This window comes from Haliotis asinina, chromosome 2 (genome assembly GCF_037392515.1).
Source record: "Haliotis asinina isolate JCU_RB_2024 chromosome 2, JCU_Hal_asi_v2, whole genome shotgun sequence".
Classification (NCBI taxonomy): Eukaryota; Metazoa; Mollusca; class Gastropoda; order Lepetellida; family Haliotidae; genus Haliotis; species Haliotis asinina.
The window spans coordinates 79,417,883-79,443,297 of NC_090281.1; the positions used below are offsets into that span (position 1 = coordinate 79,417,883).

Here is a 25,415-nt window from a genome sequence, read left to right on the forward strand (position 1 = left end):
CCACGCATCTGTCATTACATTACATGTTTGGATCCACAATGTGTAAATATGTGAGGCCAGCATCACTTGGGGGTTAGCTTCCATATCAAGCTGACATGCTATGGTATAACTGGAATATTGTTCAAAGCAGTGTTACACCACACTCTCTCATTTGTGTATGGCTGATATAAGTATAGGTTAAGTACAGCTTTACAATGTGTATTCACTGTTATATCAGTCGCAGTAACCTTCAGGGGTGCTGAGCACTGGTAAATATGTGAGACCAGCATCACTTGGGGGTTAGCTTCCATATCAAGCTGACATGCTATTTTATAACTGGAATATTGTTCAAAGCAGTGTTACACCACACTCTCTCATTTGTGTGCGGCTGATATAAGTATAGCTTAAGTACAGCTTCACAACTTGAGACAGGGAAACAGCTTGGCCCTCACAATATGCATGTTCATGCTCCAATTCAACTATTAATTATTAACTGAACTTCCATAGAAGAGAGTTTTATGAATGTCAATCTCTTTGAAGATAAAGAATTTGACATCCATAAAACTCTCGTGCTTATGCCTACCACTTCTAAAAGCCTTTCAAAGAACTGAACTTTCTGTTTGAAGCAGCATAAATTATCAAGTAAGACATGGCAGCTGAACTGTTGCCCATGTATATAACTAAAATCAGACAGACTCTTATGCTCATCTTTTACATCAACAAAAACTTCAGAGACATGTTTTAACTATAACAATGTGACTGAGGACTGACTCTGCCTTGGTCCTCCACACCTAGAAGTAACACAACCCTTATTGTCCCAGTCAAAACTCACCGAGCTGCTTCTGCTCATTGATGCGATGGACATTCGACTGCCGAAGTCACTTTCCTCATCACCTGCACAAAAAATGTACAAACTTACTTTCTGAATTTTGCAAATCTTGATATTAATTCACGAAAGGTGTTATAAACACACTATTGACAATTTTCAATTTCTATGCACTTGCTCTATTTTTTCACACAGGCTTTTGAAAAAGGCTTTTATGATCCTAAATTTGCTCTGTGCACACAATATACAAAATATCACATAGTAAACATTCAAACTAAAAGTGTGAACAATGAATTTTGTCATCTTACAAAGAGATCAAATTAACACAATGAATTAAGAGGTTCTGCAGCTCAATTTGAAAATCATATTTCACAGTTTTCTGTTGAAGCGAATGAGTTGCGGTTTATGCCGCTTTTAGCAATATTCCATCACCATCATGAACAGGGACACCAGAAATGGGCTACACACATTGTACCCATGTGAGAAATCGAACCCAGGCCTTTGGTGTGACAAGTGAACGTTTTAACCACTAAACTATCCCACCGCCCCTTTTTCATTGGAATATAATGGTCCTAAGGATTGCTGTTACTCTATCATCATGTTCACATATAGGACGGAAGTAACTCACCTGGCATATGTGGATAGTCAACTCCGCCAATTGTACAGGTCTTAAACTCCATGAGGTTCTCCGTCAGTGTGCCAGTCTTGTCAGAAAAGATGTACTCTATTTGACCAAGGTCCTCAGTGATGTTGAGGGCTCGACATTCTAGACGTTTGTTGGAGGGTTCATGGTAAACGTCCTTGTCGTTGTTGATGAAGTACACCTGGGCAATCTTCACCAACTCCAGGGACACATACATGGGAAGGGGGATCACCGTCTGAAACAGAAGTTGTATTGTTAAGTGCTTTTCTTTTTCAGAACAATAGCATAATCCTGGATTTGTATAGCACTTGTTTTCACCATAGGGCACTGAAATCACAATCTGATTATTATTACCCCAGATCATCCATGCTGCCTGTGAGGCGCTGAAAGGTTATTATTCAGAGGATTTATCCCAACAGGTACCCATTTTCTGCTTGGTGAAGATGGGCAATTTTGAACAAGCTGAACTGCCTAAGGTAGACAACATGCATCATGTGCTTTTGTTGGCAGGACTGAAGATGTCTTAGAACTCTAAGGAGTCAAGCTCCTATGGTCACCCATCCAAGTACTCTCCATGCTCAAACCTTGCATAATTTCAACTGATTTGTGACCTGAGATGTACGCACAGGACCATACACCACAACCCGATCCTTATGGGGCAAAAGCATAGGAAACCAATATTCCTGGAATAATTATTCAGGACAACAGGGACATAGCATAAAGCACATCCAGGACTCTACAGGACGAATTACCTGAAATATGATGATATAAGTCCAGAAGACGATGAATCCTTGGTAGACTGGGCTGAACTTGTCAAGGTCACCAAACGGAATGAACGGCACATAGTTGGTGTTGTCTGTCAGGCCATTGAAGTTGGACAGCCAGATTCCACTACCTGAAAACAAATCTTATGACTTAAAGCAACCATTAGGTTTCAAAGACATATGACCTTATTCCTCATGTTTACATCTGATGTAATTTCAAAGGAAAATGGAGCTGTTTGTCTAAATAGATAGATGTACTCATATAAACAAATAAGGGAACACATGAAAGTACAGGCGGTCCTTTGGTTATTTCCAGAATTTCACTCACACTTATAGACTTTGTGGAAAAACCTGGAAAAAATAAGGAACACTTGTACTTTCATGTGTTCCTTAACTGTTTCCATGAGTAATATATGAAATATTTTTACAGTACTCATACTAACACATCTACAATTACAATATGTGTAATGATAAGTCAATGAAGAGTAATCAAATAAACAAATAAACTTTTTGATGGAAAGAAATTACCATATCAATCATGAATAATGTGGGCTTCACCCCTAAGAAATATTCCTGGGATTTCATGGTGAGGGACACCCGAACAGCTTAACTACTAGACTGTCCTACCATCACAGTTGGACAGAATACAACTTCTTGTAACAGCATAATCAAGTACTATACATCTCTGTGGTCCCCAGTATGGTGGCCTAACTTAAGTTGCTGGTGATCCCTTGCTGATTTTGTGCTCGTATCATTAAGTCTTAGTTTATTAGTACATCAGTTTAATTTTTCTTGAGCAAGTTTTATCAAATATGTGATAATCTAGTTACGTTACTGTTTTTTTGACAAGAGGACTTTAAACAGGTTAAAAATATTAGCTATTTATATCCAGCTGCATCTCATCCAGACGTATACAGAGTGAATAGGTTGGATTGGCTGAGCACCAATTTGGGTAATATACTGAGTGAAACAAATAAGTGTGTAACAAATAAATTAGTGTTCCTTTATTTATTCTGAGATTTCTTCTAACAGCGCTATTTACAGATGGTGATGAAAACTGAAAAACATGAAAGAAACGCTTGAATTTTCTGTGCTCCTTTCCTTGTTTCTTTCAGTAAATTTCAGCTACATCCCAAATGAAACCAATGAGTATAACCAATGATTTTTACAATTTCAGAGGGATTGAGTGACAAGATTGATGTGATTTAGATAAATACGACAAAAAACAACATTTCAGTATGCTTTACATCACTTTGAACCAAACATCATGGGATGTCGACTTCATCTGGGAGGAACCCGTAAAGATCCAGGTTAAAATTGATCTTCAGTAACCCATGCTTGTTGTAAGAGGTGACTAACAGGATCGATTATTTAAAGACTGCAGCCATATAGCTGGAATTTTGATGAGTGATGCAAAAACCTAAACTTACTCACTCACTAATTCGTGTCGGAGAAACACATGAAATGACACAGGTCAGAGACAAATATCACCTTGGTTAAACCCATTATCATATGTGTTGCTTCGGAACCTAGAAGCATAATCAGGAAAATATGGGATTCAAACCCAGAAACCAGAGTTGTGAAGAACAGCACTATGTACCATCCCCTACTGTACCTAACAAGGCTTACTGCATTCAGATGCAGGCTGTGTCAAGCAAATTCCTTGAACAAAGTAAAATTTACTGTCACTTCAGCTTTAATGGTAATATATTCTACGTGAGTCAAGAGCTCAGCTGATAAACATGTTGCAGGAGAGGTGACCTAGATAATGCGCATATATTTGGTCTGGATGACAACGTTGACAGGGAGTACATTAGTTCCATTCAATGCAGCAGTAACATACTGGAAAACTACATAAAACTACTACAGTACTGTAGCTCACTGTATCAGGAATATAAATTTGTCTATCTTTGCTCTGTTTAAGAACATTATTTCAGCTATAAATTTCAGTTTGTAAATATTCAAGTATGGACAAGAAAATCCAATGATCAACATCATGAACATCAATCTACACATTTGGGTATATGATGATATGTCAACCAAGTCAGTGAGTTTGACTACCAGATCCCATTAGTCACCTCTTACAAAAAGTATGAGTTGTGGAAGAGAAACACGGACCTTCACAGACAGGGAACATGAAAACAGTAAAGAAATACATGACCAAACACCATTTCAAGCATGTTTTGAGACATAACCTATAGATTCATGAATGACAGCAGAATAATGATCTGCATCACTGGAAATTGCCACTAATAATAATAAGAATAATAATATGTGCCTCAAATCCAACGCAGTGCTGCTCTTTGGCATTATTACCATGACAGAATTGTACTTTCAAAACGCGACCATATAGGTTGATACATCTGCTTCTCAGGTAGCCATTTTTAACAGCTGATGACTAAGTGCAATGTTGATGAAGTGCCTTGCCCAGAGACACAGTATGAGACCCTGGTCACAAACTTTGGTTGTCCCCACTGGTATTCAAACCCAGGCCTTTGGCGTGAGAGGTCAGCATGCCAACCACTATACCACTATGCTCCACTTGCTTGTACATTCAAGCTATTTTGTTCAGTGTTATAAGTATTCTTATAATGAGTCAAACTACAGGCTTTTAGAGATTTTCCTAATATGTTATCATGATTTGAGCTATTATCTGGAGGACACTGAACTTGTTTCAGTTCAGCTCTATCCCTGATCTTTAGGCTTACGAATATCACAGTGCTACGAACACTTTGTGGATTGCATCATAAAAGATCAAAACAGTTGCAGGCACATAGTTTACCATATGTCAAAAACCCAACAACAAGCCTAAACAATCTTAAATGTAGAGTTTATAATAGGATTATGAATGCATAGACTACTTTGTGGATTTAGCCGAAAAACACAAACAGTGCTGTCGAGTGAAAGCACATGGTGTGCACAGATGTACCAGAATGTTTTGTGCCGAATAAAATCAATTAACAGCTAGTATATACCTTATCACAGACTTATGAATATCTTAGTGCTATGAACACTGTTCTTAATGCTCCAGAACAGTGTTTAAATCTTATGCAAGAATGTCCATATGGGTTTCCATAGTGGACAAAGACTAAAGGACACATGGACACTGCCTCTGTCATTGAGCTCAGTTTTACGCTGCACACAGCAATATTCCAGTTATATGGTGGCAGTCAGTAAATAATTGCGTCTGGACCACACAATCCAGTGATCAACGGCATGAGCATCAATCTGCACAATGAGGATTGGAAGACATGTGTCAACCAAGTGAGCAAGCCCGAGCACCTGATCCAGTTAGTTGCCTTTCACAACAAGCATAGTCGCCTTTTATGGGAAGAATGGGTTGCTGTAGACCAATTCTACCTTGCGTTTTCACAAGTTGCCTCTGTCAGGGAAGAAGTGCATTGTTGAATATGCACAGAATACATATGAGCTGATATTAAACCAATAAGTTTTTGAGCTAGGTCAGGATAAGGTTAGGCCTACCATAATCGATCACCAGAAATACCACACCTAAAACCATAGGTGTTCCTATAAGATAAGAGATTTAAAATATTCCTACGTCAGGCTTAATCAGATTTTCATAATACAGTAATACACAACTTTAATAGGGAGTGAGAGAGTGAGTAAATGAGTCAAGTGTTAAGCCACTTTTAGCAATATTCCAGATATATCACAGCAGCGAACATCAGTAATGGGCTTCACAATGAACCCATGTGGGAAATTGAAAATCACGGGTCTTTGTATTCTCAAACAACAGCTGAAAATAAGTCTGTTCTCAAACAAGTTTAATGAAATCAGAATGATACATGCAAGAAATAAATGATAATTTTATTACCAACCCCTATTGATCAGCTGCATATATGAGAGCGTTTTATTTCCTGAAAACATGTCAACAAGGTCAATATGGGGTTAAATGTTTTATCACTGCTCATGCACAGCAAAAGAATAGCAGCCGTCTATGTAATTTAAATCAATTATAGAAGTGAAATAAATTGAGGTTACTGACGTCTTCATAATGAAATGCAACACCATTTTTTAATATGGAAATCTATCTAATTTACTATCAAGGTGTCTGGATAGGACAGTCTTGAAATGAATATGTCAGTGGTCAAAATACACACAGAAGTGTCTTGAAATGAATAAGTCACTTGTCGAACAAACAGACCTGTCTTGAACAAGTAAGAGGTTAAAATAAAAATAGAGTTGTCTAAAAATTGAGCAAGTAGGTGGATACATTAAAAATATAAATGTCTGACAGTAACAAGTCAATGATCAAAATAACAATAGAATTGTATTGAAATGAACAAGTCAGTGGTTGAAAAATATCGAATTCTCTTGAAATGAACAAGTCAGTGGTTGAAAAATATCGAATTCTTTGAAATGAACAAGTCAGTGGTTGGAAAATATCGAATTCTCGTGAAATGAACAAATCATTGGTTGAACAAAAAAAATAAATGCCTGAAACTAACAACTTGGTGATCAAAATATAAACAGAATTGTATTGAGTTCGAGCAAATTAGTGGTGAAAGTAAACATTGACTAAAGTTTATTTTTTCCAAATATGAGGTGTATGAGGAATGTCTTTGCCTTACCGATGGCACAGAAGAAGCAGAGGAAGAGCAGGAGAATGACACACCAGATGACGTCCTGGTTGATCTTCCGCTCCAGTTTACTGCGCTTGTATCTGGGACCACGATTGTTTAACATAGCCTTTGTCTCATGACCTGAAATAGGGAGAAGGACCTGGGTGAAAGAATGATGTATAACACTACACTCCTCAATATTCTAAGTCTATCAGGGCGGTGAGGTGAGGTGAGGTGAGGTGAGGTGAGGTGAGATGAGGTGAGGTACAGAGGCGTGTTGTGCTGTGCTCTGAGGTAATGGGGTATATTGAGGTAAGGTGACATGGGAGGAGATGATTCACTGAGGTGTTCAGTGAGGTGAGGTACAGTGAGGTGACGCGAGATGAGGTGAAGAGGTGAAATAGGTTATGTTGCATTCACTGACATTCAGCAACAGGTGTTGGTCGATTGTATGAACCCAGACCTGTTCAACAGTGAAAATAATTATGACACATCAAGGCCTCATATTGTTGTCCAACTCACACACCATTGTCAATTATGAGCCAACGATTTAAACATGTGCAACAATCCACATGATCTGGGATCAATGAAAGAACAGTCACAGAGCCCAGGCATGATGGCCATATTTTAGAAAGACCTTTTATGTTCTGAAACACTGCAGTTTCTGTGCTATAACATTTTCACATCTTCAGCAATGGCAATTGTTGAGTGCTTTTGACTGCACCAACTGCCCATCAGCAGTGGATGAGAACTAGGTCATGCTTGGCATTTCAGCTATGTCTTAGAAACAGAGCAGTACAATGTGTGAGGTTTAAACAATTATTGAGTGAGTTGTATGTAGTAAATATTCTCAAATTTTACAACATATGGGAGATATGATGTTCAGTGCATAATTTGAGATTGTTTTAGCGAAGATAATAATTCAAATAAATTCTCTGAAAGTGTCAACTGATTGACATAAAGACGATATATTTCTTGAATGTACATTTCTGTAATATAAGAATATACTGAAAAATGTATGGCTCCTAACATTACAAAAACTGACAACAATAATACAACCCCATTATGATCTTCATATATGCCAAATAGTACATACAACAATAAATATATATTTATTGCATATACTGCCGAACAATTTTGAGCATAATACACATCCTTTTTATTAACCATTATAAAGAGGTGTTAAGCAGATCAACCCTTTTTCACAAAGAAACTTGTCAGAGCATGCGAGTTCAACATCTATTACAAGGTCTTGGTGTGTCAATGAACACCTCCTGTCTAAATATGACAAAAGACCTATCAGCTGTTGCATAATTGTTTACTATTACTGACTTAAATATTATACCGTCCATGCCTCACTAGCTTATGACCTGATGTCGTGCTGTGCTACTGACGTTTCTATTGTTAAGGAAGGGTAACATACGGATGAACAACTTCTGTGTTACTCTATTCTATTCTATTATTATAATAAAGTTGTTCACCTAGATATCTTATTCTCCCTTTGAGTTGTGAAAAGCTGCCAAACTGGTGATGCAGTTTAAAGAAACACTTACTCGCTCACATATTCTCCCTTACTATTCCATATCTGAATGTCGCTGGAGTAGTTATCTTTTCATTGTTGCTAACTGTGTTAAAAGTATTTTGTATGGACAGAATGTTGTGCGCTGTTTTATAATTCCTCGTAATGTGTGAGTGAGTAGCTAATGGAAAAATGACATACCTGCGTAAACCACAATTCCCTCAATAAAGTCTGTGTTTTTCAGAATACATCCCCGCAGCAGTAGGTTTTCAGTACTTAGGGAAATTTTTTCCTTTGATTCTTTTTCTCTGGAAAATGGAATATCAAGTCTTGACTAGACAATCAAATGATCAACATCATGAGCATGTAAAAATATTGAATGTGATAAGCATCATAAACTTCAGGAGGTATTCTCTCTTGCTTTCTAAATCAATCAGCCAAGAAAAAACATGCAACAAATATGAATGTAACAAAAACATCGTGAATATTTCTTGTATAAAAAAAGAATCATGAAACATTTATAATACTTCCAAGACTTCAACAAACATTTGCCGCCATATAGCTGGAATATTGCTGAGTGCGGTGTAAAACTAAACTCACTCACTCACTCACTCACTCAACAAACATTTTTATGAAAAACACTTATAAAATTATGCATGTGTATTACACATCACAATTTTTCTATTTTTATTGATAAAGTTTTATAACAGCATTGTGCAGTTTAGAGACAGGATAGGGAGACATTAACTTCAGAAAAATAAGCATCAAGGGTACACAGTATACTTACACATAGCCTCTGAACTTGTAAATTTCTGAATTTGGAAGCTCAACGTCCAGTTTATGCTGAAACTTACTGATCTCGAAATCGTGGCTGAACTGAAAGAAAATATATTCTCAACGTAAAACATTCTTTTGAAAAGGTACATTCTGAAAATGAGATAAAGAAGGGTCAATATAACACACTTGTTAAATCTCCAAAATTTTCTCATTATCAAGATCTTTACAGTAAAAATATTCAGTAAGCATCAATGGACTCAACGAACCATTGCCCATAGTCAGCATATTTGATACCACTAGATTTCCATGTCTAGAAAAAGTTGAAAAAGGAACAGCACACTCTGGCAAACAGTCATGACAACATCATCGCCAAACCTGAAGGCATGAATGTAATCAGTGTTTCGTGTTTACTAATGCTTCTGCAATTTCCTTTGAAATCTGAAATATTTGTAGTCAGGTTCCACATATTTTTTAATTATTTAACAGGATATCTCTTTAGCACACATCCATGCAACTGTGGCACTGTTTTTTCCCCTTGATCACTGGAGGTCAATGTCAGCAGTACAATGTGATACACAAGTCTTGCAGCCATTAGGTACATCAGGCTATTGCAGTGTTCCCTTGGTTACCAGGTATTAGTGTACTGAAATGTCCATCGCATCATATATCATGTTGTTGCCTGTGTACAGTGTGCAAAAGAGCCACTGGCCTGCTAGCCCCTAGTTACTAAAAATCTAGTCAAGCCAGTAAATTTCAGTGAGTTTTCATGGGGTCATTTTGTAAATAAATCTCTCTCTCTCTAGCTGATAATATTAATAGCTTAATGATGATGAATCCTTTGTCTTCAATTAAATTTCAGATAAGTGAATCATTCTGTGGGCTAGTAACGTTCAGGCATAGCTAGCCTGACTGGCTAGCAAGATTTAGAAACTATTTTGCATACTGCCCCTGTGTCACAGTATGTATCATTGCTTAAGTATCATATAACGTATCATAGTGCTGCTTATGTATACTACAAACCAAAAGGAATGCAAACACCCTAAAATTTGATAGTCATATACAAACTTAATAGCGATGAGTTCATTTGACTTATTTATACTCTATGCTAAATGCAAATGTTTATCTGCTTTATGGGCACTTTAAAGATCATGCTGGAACAACCAATTCAATATTCGTTGAGTATTCGTTGAGTAACACACACCAGCACCATGTTTGATTCAAACGCCCAAACACAACAGACTAGTGCATGTGGAAGACAGACTACCTATGTTTTATTTCACTCAAACTCAATGAATATTGCACCAGTTGCCTCACTGCATGTTCTAACACACCATTTAAAGTGCCCATTACACCCACACAAAGTAGCATTTACATTCACGTACGAATGACCTCACCACGTGTAAGTTTATACATGACTATAAAATTTTAGAGTGTTCCTGTACTTTTTGTTTGTAGCATATCATGACCTTGCTATATAATTTCACCCCATCTAAGGATCATGTTGAAACATAATGACCAGTCGGCTCCCTCAATGTAGTCTATCAGTTTTACTTAATACATTTCTGTCACTTCTCCAGTGACAGTAAGTGCAAATCCAGCCTATTCATTTGATTATTCCGATTAACATTCTCAGCAAACATCATAATTAATCCTCCCTGGACAGGTGCTATTGTTTGTTCTGGTACAGTGGATAAATCTGATATCAACGCTATCTGATCTCTACAGAATGGACAGCCAGGAACATTTTAGGAACACAATGAAACTAGACAATTTGACACCAATGAATCATTTACGGTAAGGTAGGTAAATATATGAATATAGGTATCATGTATGAATTCTTTTCCACTGGATCATATAAACAATATCTTCATCATTGTAAACCAAACATTACTGTGTTCTGTAATCTGTTTGGTTGAAAAACATGATCAAATGGTATTTGATTCCCGGAAACTGCAAGACTGATTGCTGCATATAGACACTTAGAAACATTGCAAACAATTGTTTGGTTGTGTCAACCACAGTCATTCAAATCATACTGTGATGTGAAGTTAGAATGACATCACAAAAATGCAGTTCCAGATGCTACCATGGGAACCAGCTGAACCCGTACTCGATGTAAACCAGTGCAGGGAGTAAAACCCTTTACTTTTTTGTTTACAATGTCTATAAACATCATATGTTGGCCAATTTCATCCGGACACATGATGTTTATCTCCTAGATGTCACCACGGGGCCATCTGCAGGTTTGTAGGTCCATAGCTTCCTTTCATGACATCACATCCAAATTTCTGACATTTCTGAGATTAACCAAAGTGTGAGCTAATGAATGAATTCGTAAGCATTAAAAGTAGTACCTAAGCAAATATGACAAAGAATACTGTTTTTATCCTCCCTTCATCCAGCCAAAAAACATACCAAATTGTTTTGATATTCACCATAGAGTGAGTGAGTGAGTGATGAGGTTTGATCCCAATTTGAACAGCATAAAAGTTATGCCATGGATTGTCTGAGTGAGTGAGTTAGTTTTACTTTTCTTTTAGCAATATTCTAACAATATCATGGCAAGGGACATCAGAAATAGTCTTCACATATTGCACCCATGTGGGGAATTGAACCCAGCTATTTGGTGAGACGAGTGCCTGTTTAACCATTAGAGGAGACTGTTGTTATATAGCGATAACACTCATCACAATAGTTACACCATATTCCTGAAGGCTCTTACTGACTTGATTACTGATTAAAAAGGACATCACATTTAAAGTAGAACCTACTGAACCGTTTATAATCTTCATCCAATTCTGAAGCTATAGAATGACGTTTCATTCATTGACTATCCTGCCAAGAAACCTACCAATCAAAAGAGAAGGCATTTTTGAAACAAAACAGTCTTTGGGAAGGGGAATAATCCCCCAAACCCAAGTTCTGAAATACCAAAAAGGCTCCGAGACCTGCAGCCTGGGCAAATATTTGATTGACAAGATAATCCTTCCCAACCTTTTTATTAAACATCACTAAGTACCCTCTCTATGTGTAAGGTGTATAAACATGCTTCTGTGACATTATCAGCTAATCGTCCACAACATGTTTCCAGTCAGATTATACATACATCAACTGTTCATTAGAAACAGCTGCTAACTGTCAGTGTGACATTAGAACTGGAAAGATAGAGGTTTTACTCTCTGTTTTTAACCAGTGTCACCAATACTGAATTACACAGAAAAGGTCTCATTCTGCTCCATGACAATAAATGTCACAGACACAAGCCAACAAGGAAACAGAATGTAGTTTATTTCCTAATTTATAAATTAATTAATCGACAAATCCAGCTGACACCATTAAATAAGTTTTACAAGCCAGCTATGTTTTAATCAGATTCTTAATTACAGAGCACACAGTTGTTTACTTTAAAGAAAGCCAAAGATGGTAAAAAAAAAGGCTAACGTAAACAAATTAAATCCTCCTGGTCATTTAACTTTATTTATGTAACTGATACTGTGATCAACATGCCCCTGTGATATTCAAAACAGTGATGTACTGAAAAGGAAAGACTTTTGTACATGTCTAAAGATAAGAGAAAAAGAAGAAAAAAGTAGTCTATTGAAGGGGGCCCGCTTATCTACAAAACAAAATTTCACAAAGGTATTTTTTAAGTGGTTGCTCAGACACGCTCTGCAAGAATGTCAGAGTGTGAGAATGTGGTTGGTCATGATTACAGCCAGTGATCAATAAAATACATGTTAAACACTAATGCGTTTGATTATTAAAAACTTTGATGTTCTTCATCATTAATACACTTACTGTATAAGTACATAAGAAAACACAGTATTAATAAAAAAAGCAAGTCATAACCTTGACATTAAGACAAGACAATGGCACTGAATTGACACAAATTAAATCCTTATGGTCATAAAATATTATGCATTTAACTGATACTTTAACTGATAATGTGGTAAATATGACTGATATTCCAAACCTGACAGTCCAACTGATCAAAAGGAAAACTAGTTTGTTTGATAGTGCTGTGAGTTATGTACATGCAGAATCAATTATTGATGCACAGTATTGGTTTACCTATGTGTTGCCTGTCAAGGGGCCAGAACATGACTTTTTTAATGAAATAAAATTTCTGTCAGAGTTTGATAAAAGGTATTTTCTGAACTGATATTGACATATGAGATGTGATGATGATTGTCTGATGCTTTAGGCAAATATTTACAGCCATTAGAAAAGGATTGGCTCAATTCTTTGTACCCATAACAGGAACTGAAAGTTTTCTATGGGAGTCACTTTGGATATAAATTGGATCGATCAGAGATAATTACACTGTGTTTTTAGTGTAATGCAAGGTTACTTGTACAGTCAACTGTGCTAGACTGAATTCAATCTGGACATGGTGCGTGGCTTCATTTACACTGCAATTTAGCATTACATTATAAACATGAAGTCTTTGGTGTCCAGAAATATGCTGAGTGTGGATTGAGTCTCATGTTTTGTGAGGTTGATCTGAACTACAGAAACACCATCGATAATTTACAAAAGATGGCACTGTACATAATCAAGCGTAGGGCTGACATTTACAAACCTCCAGTGACATCATTCTATTGTCCAGAGGTTCTCTTGTTACCGAGTAAACCTCCACAAGCAGTTTTGCGGGCATTCTTCAAGAAATTCCTTGGATTTTCTATAAAACTGCCAATGTCCAAGAACTTTCTACAGAAAAGTTATTTTCTGATGAATAGCTGTTGATTTTGAATTGTTTTACTTGCACAAACTTTGAAGCTTGATTTAAGTTTGCCTTGCTATTACTGAATACCATAGTAAAATATACTGCAACCCTTCGCTTACTAGCATGGCGGTTTGTCCACTAGGCAACGAAGGATTGCTGTGAAGAATGTGACTGTTTGTCATTTTGAATCATGCGTCCACAAAAGGTGGGTAGTGTGCAGAGCATGTGCATATTGCATGGTTGTCGGTGTAATAAGCAAAAGCTTAAATCACTTACTAAGGCCATTACCCCACCACACGAAAGTTGAAGGAACCGACATAAATTTATCGAAGGTTTGTAACAACCGAAATATGACAGTTAAAAAAGCATACAGAAAGGATCAAGCTTTCACTAGGTTTCAACATCAGAGTACACTACTGTGCCTAGCTGTATTAGCTTTGAGAGAGGCCCATCCATCAGATTTCTGGTTTCAGTCATACGAGAGTGTGTGAGTACAGTTTTATGCTGCTTTTACCACTAGTACAGCATTATCCAGGCAGGGGGCACCAGAAATGGGCTTAACAAATTGTACCTCATCCCACCCTCCTTCAGTCAGAGAGCATTTCATATTGAGTAATTTCCAAATCCATGGTCTAATAGAATACAGCCACTTATAATACTGGATATTATAGTGAAAAGCAATATTTCTTCACATTCAATCTTGAAAAGTGGCCACCATCTTGAATTTTTAGGTGGTTAACGGATTTTATCAGAAGAGTAATCCCAAAGGAGTATACGTGTCAGTTCTGGTGCTTGTTTTCCGGAAGTTAACGACTGTCTTGGAATTTTCAGTATCTGCTCCACTAATACATCTGTCACAGGTTGCATTTTTTATATTGCACAACACCCATCACAAATTAATAATTTTGTCCCTAACAGCTTGCCATACAGTTGCATTGGCTGCCAGCGGGTGCATCCGGGGCTCTGGCACATGCTGCTCCTGCAGTGTGTGCACTGAGGTGGTATAAAAGCTACATGTGCCATGCGTCTGGCACACACCGTGCTGGCAGTGACAGCTCAATTAAGTCGGGTAATTTCACTAATTACAGGTATGCAAGTTTGTTTGAATTGTTTATTTTAAAACAGTTTCTTGTTGGCGTGTATTTAAATAACTGTATATAATGATAGGTTAGAAACCATTAGTATTCATAATTACTTATATCTAATAATGGTTTAGTAATAGGTAATTTTGTCCATGAGGTCCATCACCAAAACTACTTCACATGAGACCAAACAACATGAAGTGTCTGGTCCAAGCACAGATATGACTCAACTTCACATGCACACATTTGTGAAGATTGTGGTGCAGACAACTGTAACCTGCCCTCCTTACGAAACAGTGCACTGTACACATGACACCTGCCGCTTGTGTGTGTTATGTTATGAGGAGGGTGTGGTGATAAGTCAGCATTTTGCAGTTTAGCTAACACTACACTTTTATATATAAATCACTGAAGAAATTAATTTAATATATGGAACCACTTTTCTTTATCTTCATTCAGTTCAAAGACTGCATACAACATGGTAACATTGGTGATACTATACCAAATAAACAAATAGAAGAAAAGGTTTCAGATATGAAAGGGTTTATATACACAGTAACAATCAAATAAATGCCACGGTTCCAGGCTGACGCAACTTTCATGTCATCCACAAGGAACATGCAATAGCCTAAAATGACTGTTTTCAATCATTGTCTATGAAAAACACTGACATTATTTCTCCACCTGTTACACCATTGATTTAACAATGCAAAGCTACATGTAATATGGCAATGTCTATATTACATTTGCACCTAATAGATTACTTAGGCCAAATTCAACAGCGGTGGAATTGTTATTTCTCAACCTATTATTACTTATTCCCCACCTGAACATGTGTTACTTCTGCATGTATCATGATATGATCCTGAGGAAAGATTTGGTCTAGTGTTTGACACAACAATAATCTGGCTACATGACAGTGGTCAGTAAATAATCGAGTGAGGAGAAGTCAATCTAGTGATCAACAGCATAAGCATTAATCTACGCAATTAGGATGTGAAGACATGTCAAACAGGTCAGCAGCCCTGACCACTTGATCCTGTTAGTCAACTGTTCCAAAAGCAAACTGTGTCAGGACCAGACCATCCAGTGATTGATATTATCTGCTAGTACCCTTTTTGTGAATGTTGAAATACTTATCACTGACTGAAGTGGGTATCATGTGGCCACACATGTATTATTAATAAGAAGTCTGATGTTTAACAAATTCTGTGCTGATAAGAGTAATCCTATGATATTATTATCATTAAAGGGGCACTGATGCGGAGCGAATAATGTTTCTCGCCAACAGTCTAATTACGAAACCAAACAGCAAATTGGTCAGCACCCGCTCCTTCGACCGTGACGGACAAAGGAACTGGGCTCCTGTCCATATTAGCAGAATTTCTTCACCTAAACAGTAAGGAGGCCGGATGCCCACCATATGCCATTATTTAAAAATATCCATGGTATTCCTTGTCTGATCGTAACCAAATATCCCAGCAGTGTAGTTCTTTTCGGATGCTTGGATGGTATAGTTACTGATCCAATGTGATCCTATTTCTGTGTTTTTAACCTCGATATTTAATCATGTTACATGAAAATATGATGTCTACAGGCACGTAGCAAGCCATAAGCCATTTGTTTCAGTACGGAAGATTGCAAAGCTTTATATTTAGGTAGTTTTGAGTGTTGGTTCAGCTGTGATAGCAAATATCATACGTAAATTTTGGTAGCTATGGTAGCTACAATGGTTTATTATTTATGATAATAGAAACAAACAGTTGATTTATTTGAATTTGTAAACAAAAAACGATGACTGCCTTTGGTAGAGAAATCTGAAAATTTTCTTGCGCAAAAAACCCCTTATTTCACCTATTTACCCAAGTACACACCAAATGCCTGTGTGTATTCCTTACGTAACGAAATTCCGTTGGTATCCTCAAAACAGTTTCGGTCCATAAGTGTTTTCAGCCTGCATGCGACACACAGATTACATCTTCCTTGCTGTAACTCGCGTTTGATGGTGTAAACCTACACGTGTTATTTGTCATCATTCTCTGGATGGTCAATTAATGAATTTATAACAGGTATAATTAGTAGTAACACCACTGCGGTTACTCAACAAAGGTTCCCATTTGGCATTTCTCCTGTCTGGAGTAAATACTCAGCATTATAAATTAAGGTCTGTAATGGCAAATGTATTGTATGTTATGTAATATGTGCATGTAAGTGATGCAAGAGGGTTTATCAGCTGAGGTACAAAAACAAACATCGATCAAAGGATTAACCGATAACACACTGATTGATTAATTACTTTTATTTTCTAGCGGATTTGTCAAAAGGCAGTGTGTGTAGATGACTACACCCTGTCGTAAAGTGTGAGTGCAAAAACAACATCCTCCCTTCAAAGAATTAACCACCCTAGCGTTAATTGATTGATTGCTCATTATTGGTTAACTAAATTACTTCGAATAGTGGACATCATACAATTAGTTCTCAGGTGTACGATCTTGGGAGACCAACGAGAGGTTTATCAGGTTTTCACCAACGAAAGACGTGAAACGATGTGTTACTTTTTCGCAAATGAGACAGTTGTAAGACACGACACAGGGCAGGATTATTTACCAGCTGCAGATGAATGGAATACGATTTATTTTACGTGGATATTGATGGATACATTCCTGAACAAGGTAGTAGCCTGACATTGTTGCTATAAAATTAGTCTGTTTAACATTCATTATTTGCATTTTGTTTTAATCTATTTGTTGTAGCATTCAGCAGAATCTGTATGACAGAAAACACACACTAGGTCGCGTACGTGTGTGAAATAGGATCCACATTGGCAATCTATACAATGTATAAATGTTGCTGTTAAGTTAGAAATTTACTATGAGTATAAGCAGATCGTGTGTTCTTTTATTAATTTTCAGAATCATACAAATATGACAATAAACTAATTAGGGTTATGAGACAAAATATAGAGACGTACATTGGCTTCGTTATTTTTCCGTCCTAATAGTTTTTTTACCATTTCTACCACTGGCAGATGATTAACCTTCAAAGTGTTTTATTTGTTTTCATAATACATTTGTAATGAAGTAAAAATGACTTCACCTAAGTTGATCTGTCCATAATTAAACTATCAATTGCGCTTACGGACTGCGCAGCAGAGGTCACGAACCAGTCACGAATGCTGGGATATCATCCGGGTACTCACGGGAGAAAAACAATAACAAAAGTTTACACCAGTCCACGGAAATTGCTCCGCATCAGTGCCCCTTTAATATTTGTATACAGCCTGGATCCAAGGTTTTCTCGAGTTTGCTAGGTCGAATGCTCTGTTGAAAAGAATGGTTTTTAGTTCTTTTTTTTTTGAACAATTTCAGACAAGTTGTTCAAATTTTCATGTGCCTTGTTCCGTAAAGGACCTGTATTGGCAATGGCTCTATTGCCATAACTCGCTCTGCGGATAAAGGTCACTGATACCATGACACTACTTCAGTCAGGTATTCTGGAACTTGGTTCTTAAGAACTTTGTGCACAAACACCAACACCTTGAAGACTAAGAGCCAGGTGTGGACTACTGGACATCAGACTGACTGAACGTCTTCGTTCATTTCCAGATTAAACATTAACCTTTCGTTCTCTAATATCAGCTAATTTGTCAAAGTGTGACTGTTTTCAAGCTGCATCACATACCTCAAATGCTGATTGTTGCCTAAACAATATTAACTCACACTTTCAAAAGCACTCAAGCAAACAATGGTTATCCTAGGTATCCGATACATACCTCAAATCCACTGACCGTCTGCCTCTGTTTGAGATTGTTCTCCCCATCCAGGTTGCTGGTCTCGAGGTGGCAGATGCCATTTGGGTCGCTGGACTTTAGCAGCAATATATCAGCCGGAATGATTTCATTACAAGACAAGTGGATTAAGTCGCCAGGGTAAATATCACACCAGTGGTGTTTCACATAGCGTCTGTCTTCCCTGAAACAAGAAGAAAACATTATTTCCTATATCTTAATATATCAAAATTTGTTAATACCAATATTTTTCTGCAAGTGATTCTAAAATGTTTATTTTTTTCAATAAGCCAAAGAAGTATGATTATACTATAAGCACAAGCTTATGGCTACGATGCTAGTGAGTGAGAGGGTATGGTGTTTTGCCGCTTTTAGCAATATTCCGCAATATCACAAGGACACCAGAAATGGGCTTCACATATAGTGCCCATCTAAGGAATCAAACCCTGCTCTTCAGCGTGATGAGCAAACACTGTAACTACTAGGCTACCCTTCCACCCCAGTTACGATGATGAACTATATTTAAAAGGACTTTTTCCTTTGATTTAAGGGGACAGCTTCCTTTAGCTAAGACACACAGTATTGCTAAGAACAGCCATGCCATCTGTTCTAAAAACAAACTGTTTAAGTCTGATGCATACATCCTGTCAGGGACGTATACACCTGATTTATCATAGAACCATGCATGATGTCTACTTCATCACATTTCATTTAAGGTGTTGAGATGACCTACATAAAAGGTTTAAAACTGGATAGGCAAGCCACCCTACTTACTTAAATGGTGACAGATAGATAGAAAGACGGATGGATGGAAAAGAAGAGAGAGAGAGAGACACACCCACACTGAGTCTGAGATCAACATGTCAACTGTATGAGTCTTTGTACACAGTCTGTATTGGTAGTATCCACTAACTCACACAGCTATATTTGTAAACACTTCTTATCTTACCCTTGACTTTGAGTGTGACTTACAAACCTACTGTGTGTAACTTATACTATCACTAGAGTCAGTAGGTACACACATTCATATGAAACAATAGTCGTAATGTTAAATTTCACATCTTGATGGCACGGCTAGTCTTTATTGAATACTACACATAAAAACATCCGGAATGACACTTGTCAAAGCATTATTCAAATATTAGAGTGAGTGAGCGAGATAACACACCAAATTTTATACAACAATGAGGGAGCATGGTTTTCTGCCAATTTTAGCAATATTCCAGCAATATCACTGAGGGCGACACCAGAAAATGCTCAGCACACTGTACTATTGTGCAGAATCGAGTTTAGGACTTCAGTGTGACACGTGGATGCTTTAACCATTAGGCTACCCTTCACAATATTAGAGGAATTAACACACAAAAAACACAAGAGTATTTGCAAAATGATAAAGTATGGATGTTTAGCCTTGTAGTATGTCAGGGACAATTGTGCTTTTCCATAAGACAAGCTGAAATCCATACATTTTTACCTTCACATGTAACATACTCATTACATGTCACAAAATAGTGTCTTGCAAAAAGTAGAGCAATCTTAAAATGAATGCAAATTAGTTATTTTGGTAAAGGGAAATGGCACTTGGGCACGATTTCATCTCATTTGATGAGACATTCTCCAAGAGACTGGAAAAATAATATATATGCTATATGCTAAAGATTAGATAAAATTATCATATACAATGTGAGTTTGATGAGCTATATGTTGAGCTGAAATATAATGGTTGTTTAAATCATCAGATATACATTCTGGAGAGAAGTTACACTTGTCAGCTATTGACAGTAATGCGTTCAAAGTCATCCAATATACTCCAAGTGTTCCCTTATTTATTTCCACAGTTTCAGCCACAGTGCAGTGCATTCCTTGTGAAGAAACCTGGAAAAGAATAAAGGAACGCATGTGCTTCCATGTGTTCCCTGATTTGTTTTCATGAGTGTATATCTGACTATGACAACCTCCCTGGTGACCCCCACCTCCTTCCCCTTCACACACACAATATGTATTGCTAACATGTGACACCAAACCTCCACACATACACCACACACATACCTCTATGCACTATGTATTGCTGACCTGTGAATTCCTAAATGTATTTTAACAAACCAGTGAACCCCCCCAAAATGTCTTATGATCTGTGGACCATGAAATGGGCTTGTAAATTCCACTCATCTGCTTGTGTCGATGAGTAAAATTTGTTTTGCGCAACATCATCATTCCTAATTAGGAGCATTTACAATTTCCCTGAAAACTACCATATATTACTGTGTATAAGCCAACCCCATAGATAAGCCAACCCCCGAACTTGACCTCCAAAGTCAGTGTCAAAATAGTATGTTTCGTGCATAAGCCGACTCCCTGTATCAGACATCTCGCAGTTACAGTCTTGGATGTAAAACGTAAGTATGGTTGCGGTCAATCCACACCACAAGACATCTCACAGTTACAGTCTTGGATACAAAACGTAAGTATGGTCGCGGTCAATCCACACCACAAGACATCTCACAGTTACAGTCTTGGATACAAAACGTAAGTATGGTCGCGGTCAATCCACACCACAAGACATCTCACAGTTACAGTCTTGGATACAAAACGTAAGTATGGTCGCGGTCAATCCACACCACAAGACATCTCACAGTTACAGTCTTGGATACAAAACGTAAGTATGGTCGCGGTCAATCCACACCACAAGACATCTCACAGTTACAGTCTTGGATACAAAACGTAAGTATGGTCGCGGTCAATCCACACCACAAGACATCTCACAGTTACAGTCTTGGATACAAAACGTAAGTATGGTCGCGGTCAATCCACACCACAAGACATCTCACAGTTACAGTCTTGGATACAAAACGTAAGTATGGTCGTGGTCAATCCACACTACAAGACATCTCGCAGTTACAGTCTTGGATACAAAACGTATGTATGGTCGCGGTCAATCCACACCACAAGACATCTCGCAGTTACAGTCTTGGATACAAAATGTATGTATGGTCGTGGTCAATCCACACTACAAGACATCTCACAGTTACAGTCTTGGATACAAAATGTATGTATGGTCGTGGTCAATCCACACTACAAGACATCTCGCAGTTACAGTCTTGGATACAAAATGTATGTATGGTCGTGGTCAATCCACACTACAAGACATCTCGCAGTTACAGTCTTGGATACAAAACGTATGTATGGTCGCGGTCAATCCACACCACAAGACATCTCGCAGTTACAGTCTTGGATACAAAATGTATGTATGGTCGTGGTCAATCCACACTACAAGACATCTCGCAGTTACAGTCTTGGATACAAAACGTATGTATGGTCGTGGTCAATCCACACTACAAGACATCTCGCAGTTACAGTCTTGGATACAAAACGTATGTATGGTCGTGGTCAATCCACACTACAAGACATCTCGCAGTTACAGTCTTGGATACAAAACGTATGTATGGTCGTGGTCAATCCACACTACAAGACATCTCGCAGTTACAGTCTTGGATACAAAACGTATGTATGGTCCTGGTCAATCCACACCACAAGACATCTCACAGTTACAGTCTTGGATACAAAACGTATGTATGGTCGTGGTCAATCCACACTACAAGACATCTCACAGTTACAGTCTTGGATACAAAACGTAAGTATGGTCGTGGTCAATCCACACTACAAGACATCTCACAGTTACAGTCTTGGATACAAAACGTAAGTATGGTCGTGGTCAATCCACACTACAAGACATCTCACAGTTACAGTCTTGGATACAAAACGTAAGTATGGTCGCGGTCAATCCACACTACAAGACATCTCACAGTTACAGTCTTGGATACAAAACGTATGTATGGTCGTGGTCAATCCACACTACAAGACATCTCGCAGTTACAGTCTTGGATACAAAACGTATGTATGGTCGTGGTCAATCCACACTACAAGACATCTCGCAGTTACAGTCTTGGATACAAAACGTATGTATGGTCGTGGTCAATCCACACTACAAGACATCTCGCAGTTACAGTCTTGGATACAAAACGTATGTATGGTCGTGGTCAATCCACACTACAAGACATCTCACAGTTACAGTCTTGGATACAAAACGTAAGTATGGTCGTGGTCAATCCACACTACAAGACATCTCGCAGTTACAGTCTTGGATACAAAACGTATGTATGGTCGTGGTCAATCCACACTACAAGACATCTCACAGTTACAGTCTTGGATACAAAACGTATGTATGGTCGTGGTCAATCCACACCACAAGACATCTCGCAGTTACAGTCTTGGATACAAAACGTATGTATGGTCGTGGTCAATCCACACCACAAGACATCTCGCAGTTACAGTCTTGGATACAAAACGTATGTATGGTCGTGGTCAATCCACACTACAAGACATCTCGCAGTTACAGTCTTGGATGTAAAGCATAAGTATGCAAAGTAAAAATAATATCTAATAAAGATTACACTGACCATTATTCTAAAAATCCGTGTTTGTTTTCCGTTCTATATCCACAATAATACGTTAAACCCAACAGAATTAAAATTATGAACTATTTTCCCCTATTTTATGGGAAAAAATTCTCATACATGTGCATCATCAACAGGTCCATATCATCAAGTTGTCAAAGAGCTGAGTAACGATGTTACAGAGAGATAATTAATCAAAGAGAATAAGCTGAAGAGTACAATCAACAACAGAACAAATGTTGTCAAATGAACATTATAACTTACTACGTCCATCCTTTTTGAGCGAATGTGTGCCATGCTTTAAGTGACATCTTGGCTTTTATCGCCTCGAACTTGACACTCGGACACGATGTTTAATGATAAAAAATGTTCATAAAGCATTTTTGTCAAAGGTCATAACCTAGCACAATACATGCACTAAAGTCCGTAATGTATGTATAGGTGGTGGTATGTTGTCTAACATGTTCAGAATAACATGATTTTACTCAAAACTTTTGTCTGAATCTGTAAGTTTAAAAAGGACATTATCCATTGCTGTTATCTGATATGGCTGCCATAAGTCACGATTTTGACCATTCATGATCCATATAGCAGACTGTGACTAAAAAGCGTCATTAGAAACTAGTTTTTATCCAATAGGATTGGATTCTTACAAATTGGAAGATACTCTTGGCAAGGTTGATGTTCACAGCTTTCGAACGATACCCGCCATTAAACGAATCGCCGCCTCATATATTATTTGTATGGAATTTCGAAAACGGAGGTTAATTTGCCCCAGTTGTATCCTGTTACCGAGTGGTAAGCCATTGATATTGGGGGAAAAGACAACCATAGATAATATTTGAGACATCTATAGTAACAATATTCCGATTACCCGAAAATGAAAATATAAAAGGGTGAAGGGAAACTTAGCAGTATCGCATCGTGGCTCTCATCTGGGGGATATAATGACAAAATAATTTGAAATAATGAAAACTGTATACTTCAATTTGTATTTTATTGATCACATATAGCAAAGTGGCTGTAATCGTCGTAAACTTCCTAGTAGGTGTACTGCTAACCTGTAAGATCGTCCTCACAGGACACTGACGACCAGAAAAATACTTTCGTGAAATTGTGCCTCATAGATAAACCGACCCCCTTCTACAGACAACATTCTTTGGTCCTCAAAATTCGGCTTATAAACGGTAATATATGGTAGCTGCAATGTTTAAGTCTTGGTGTGCATTTGGTATCCATTTTGAACAAATATTGTGCAGCAAGGTTTTTGTAACCTAAAGGCTTCGAATATTGTAATTGCCTGCTGTAAAAAAAAACATGAATGTCACTGATCATTTATCGTTATAAACGTTTCCTCTTAGGTGATTTCTTTTATTATGATACAAAGGTAATTTCCAAGTTAGATACATGTTATTTTATCACATACACTAAACTGAAACTTAAACTAAACAGACAAGGTGGAAACACTAACTTAACCTATTATGTTGGAACAATTATGGCATTTAGTAAATAAGGTATAATTGATATTTTCAACAAGGTAAGTTCACTAACTCATACTTTGTGGGGTTTACAGTTTCCACTACAGTGATTTGTAATCTGCTAGTTTTCTCAAATATTTCAAATCTTAATTGCATATTGTCTTGCAAACCCAAAAGAAGTAACTGGAGCTTGTTTTGATGTTGTAAGTGGCTCCTTGCTATAAGCAGCCTTTGGACCCCAAAAGCATTACTTACCTGTGGACCACCAAATGCATTACTAACAAATGGACCTAAAACTGTATTACTTACCTGTGGACCCCAAAAGTATTACTTACCTGTGTACCACCAAATGCATTACTACCCAGTGGACCTAAAACTGTATTACTACCCTGTGGACCCCAAATTTGGATTACTTACTAATGGACTATCAAATACAGTAGTAATCTGTGGACACATAGTTGCCTTGCTAACAATCATCTGTACAAGAGAGCCCCAGGTGAATAATCCCATGTGCACTCCATCATGTCTGTATGCCATTATGTCATTACATCTGTTGCTTCTGGTGTATTGATTGTTTCGTTCAGCTCAGTACATGGTTTGACATGCACAGTACACAGTGTGGAAGGAGTGATTACTTCTTGATTAACGGTGAAACCTTTCACGCCTCTGGCTACCTTGCTAATAAACAAACATATGCTTGACATGTGGTTATCAGTAAAGATTATTAACATGGCTTAACAACAGAGATTATTGGGCATCACAAATTGTTTGATTATTTGCTGCAGTTGGCAATATGA

The 25,415-nt window shown here is 37.6% G+C and overlaps 1 protein-coding gene across 1 annotated transcript in view; it reads right to left on the bottom strand.

The window, feature by feature from the left end:
* LOC137274400 (phospholipid-transporting ATPase VD-like) overlaps window positions 1-25,415 on the bottom strand; it is a 76,240-nt gene that overhangs the window by 30,952 nt on the left and 19,873 nt on the right. The window contains exons 2-8 of the mRNA XM_067807571.1: window positions 18,672-18,870; window positions 9,102-9,190; window positions 8,516-8,622; window positions 6,805-6,936; window positions 2,201-2,343; window positions 1,434-1,683; window positions 812-873 (exon numbers count right to left, since the gene is read on the bottom strand). Coding sequence (XP_067663672.1) covers window positions 812-873; window positions 1,434-1,683; window positions 2,201-2,343; window positions 6,805-6,936; window positions 8,516-8,622; window positions 9,102-9,190; window positions 18,672-18,870 — 982 coding nt within the window. The remainder of the gene's footprint in view (window positions 1-811; window positions 874-1,433; window positions 1,684-2,200; window positions 2,344-6,804; window positions 6,937-8,515; window positions 8,623-9,101; window positions 9,191-18,671; window positions 18,871-25,415) is intronic.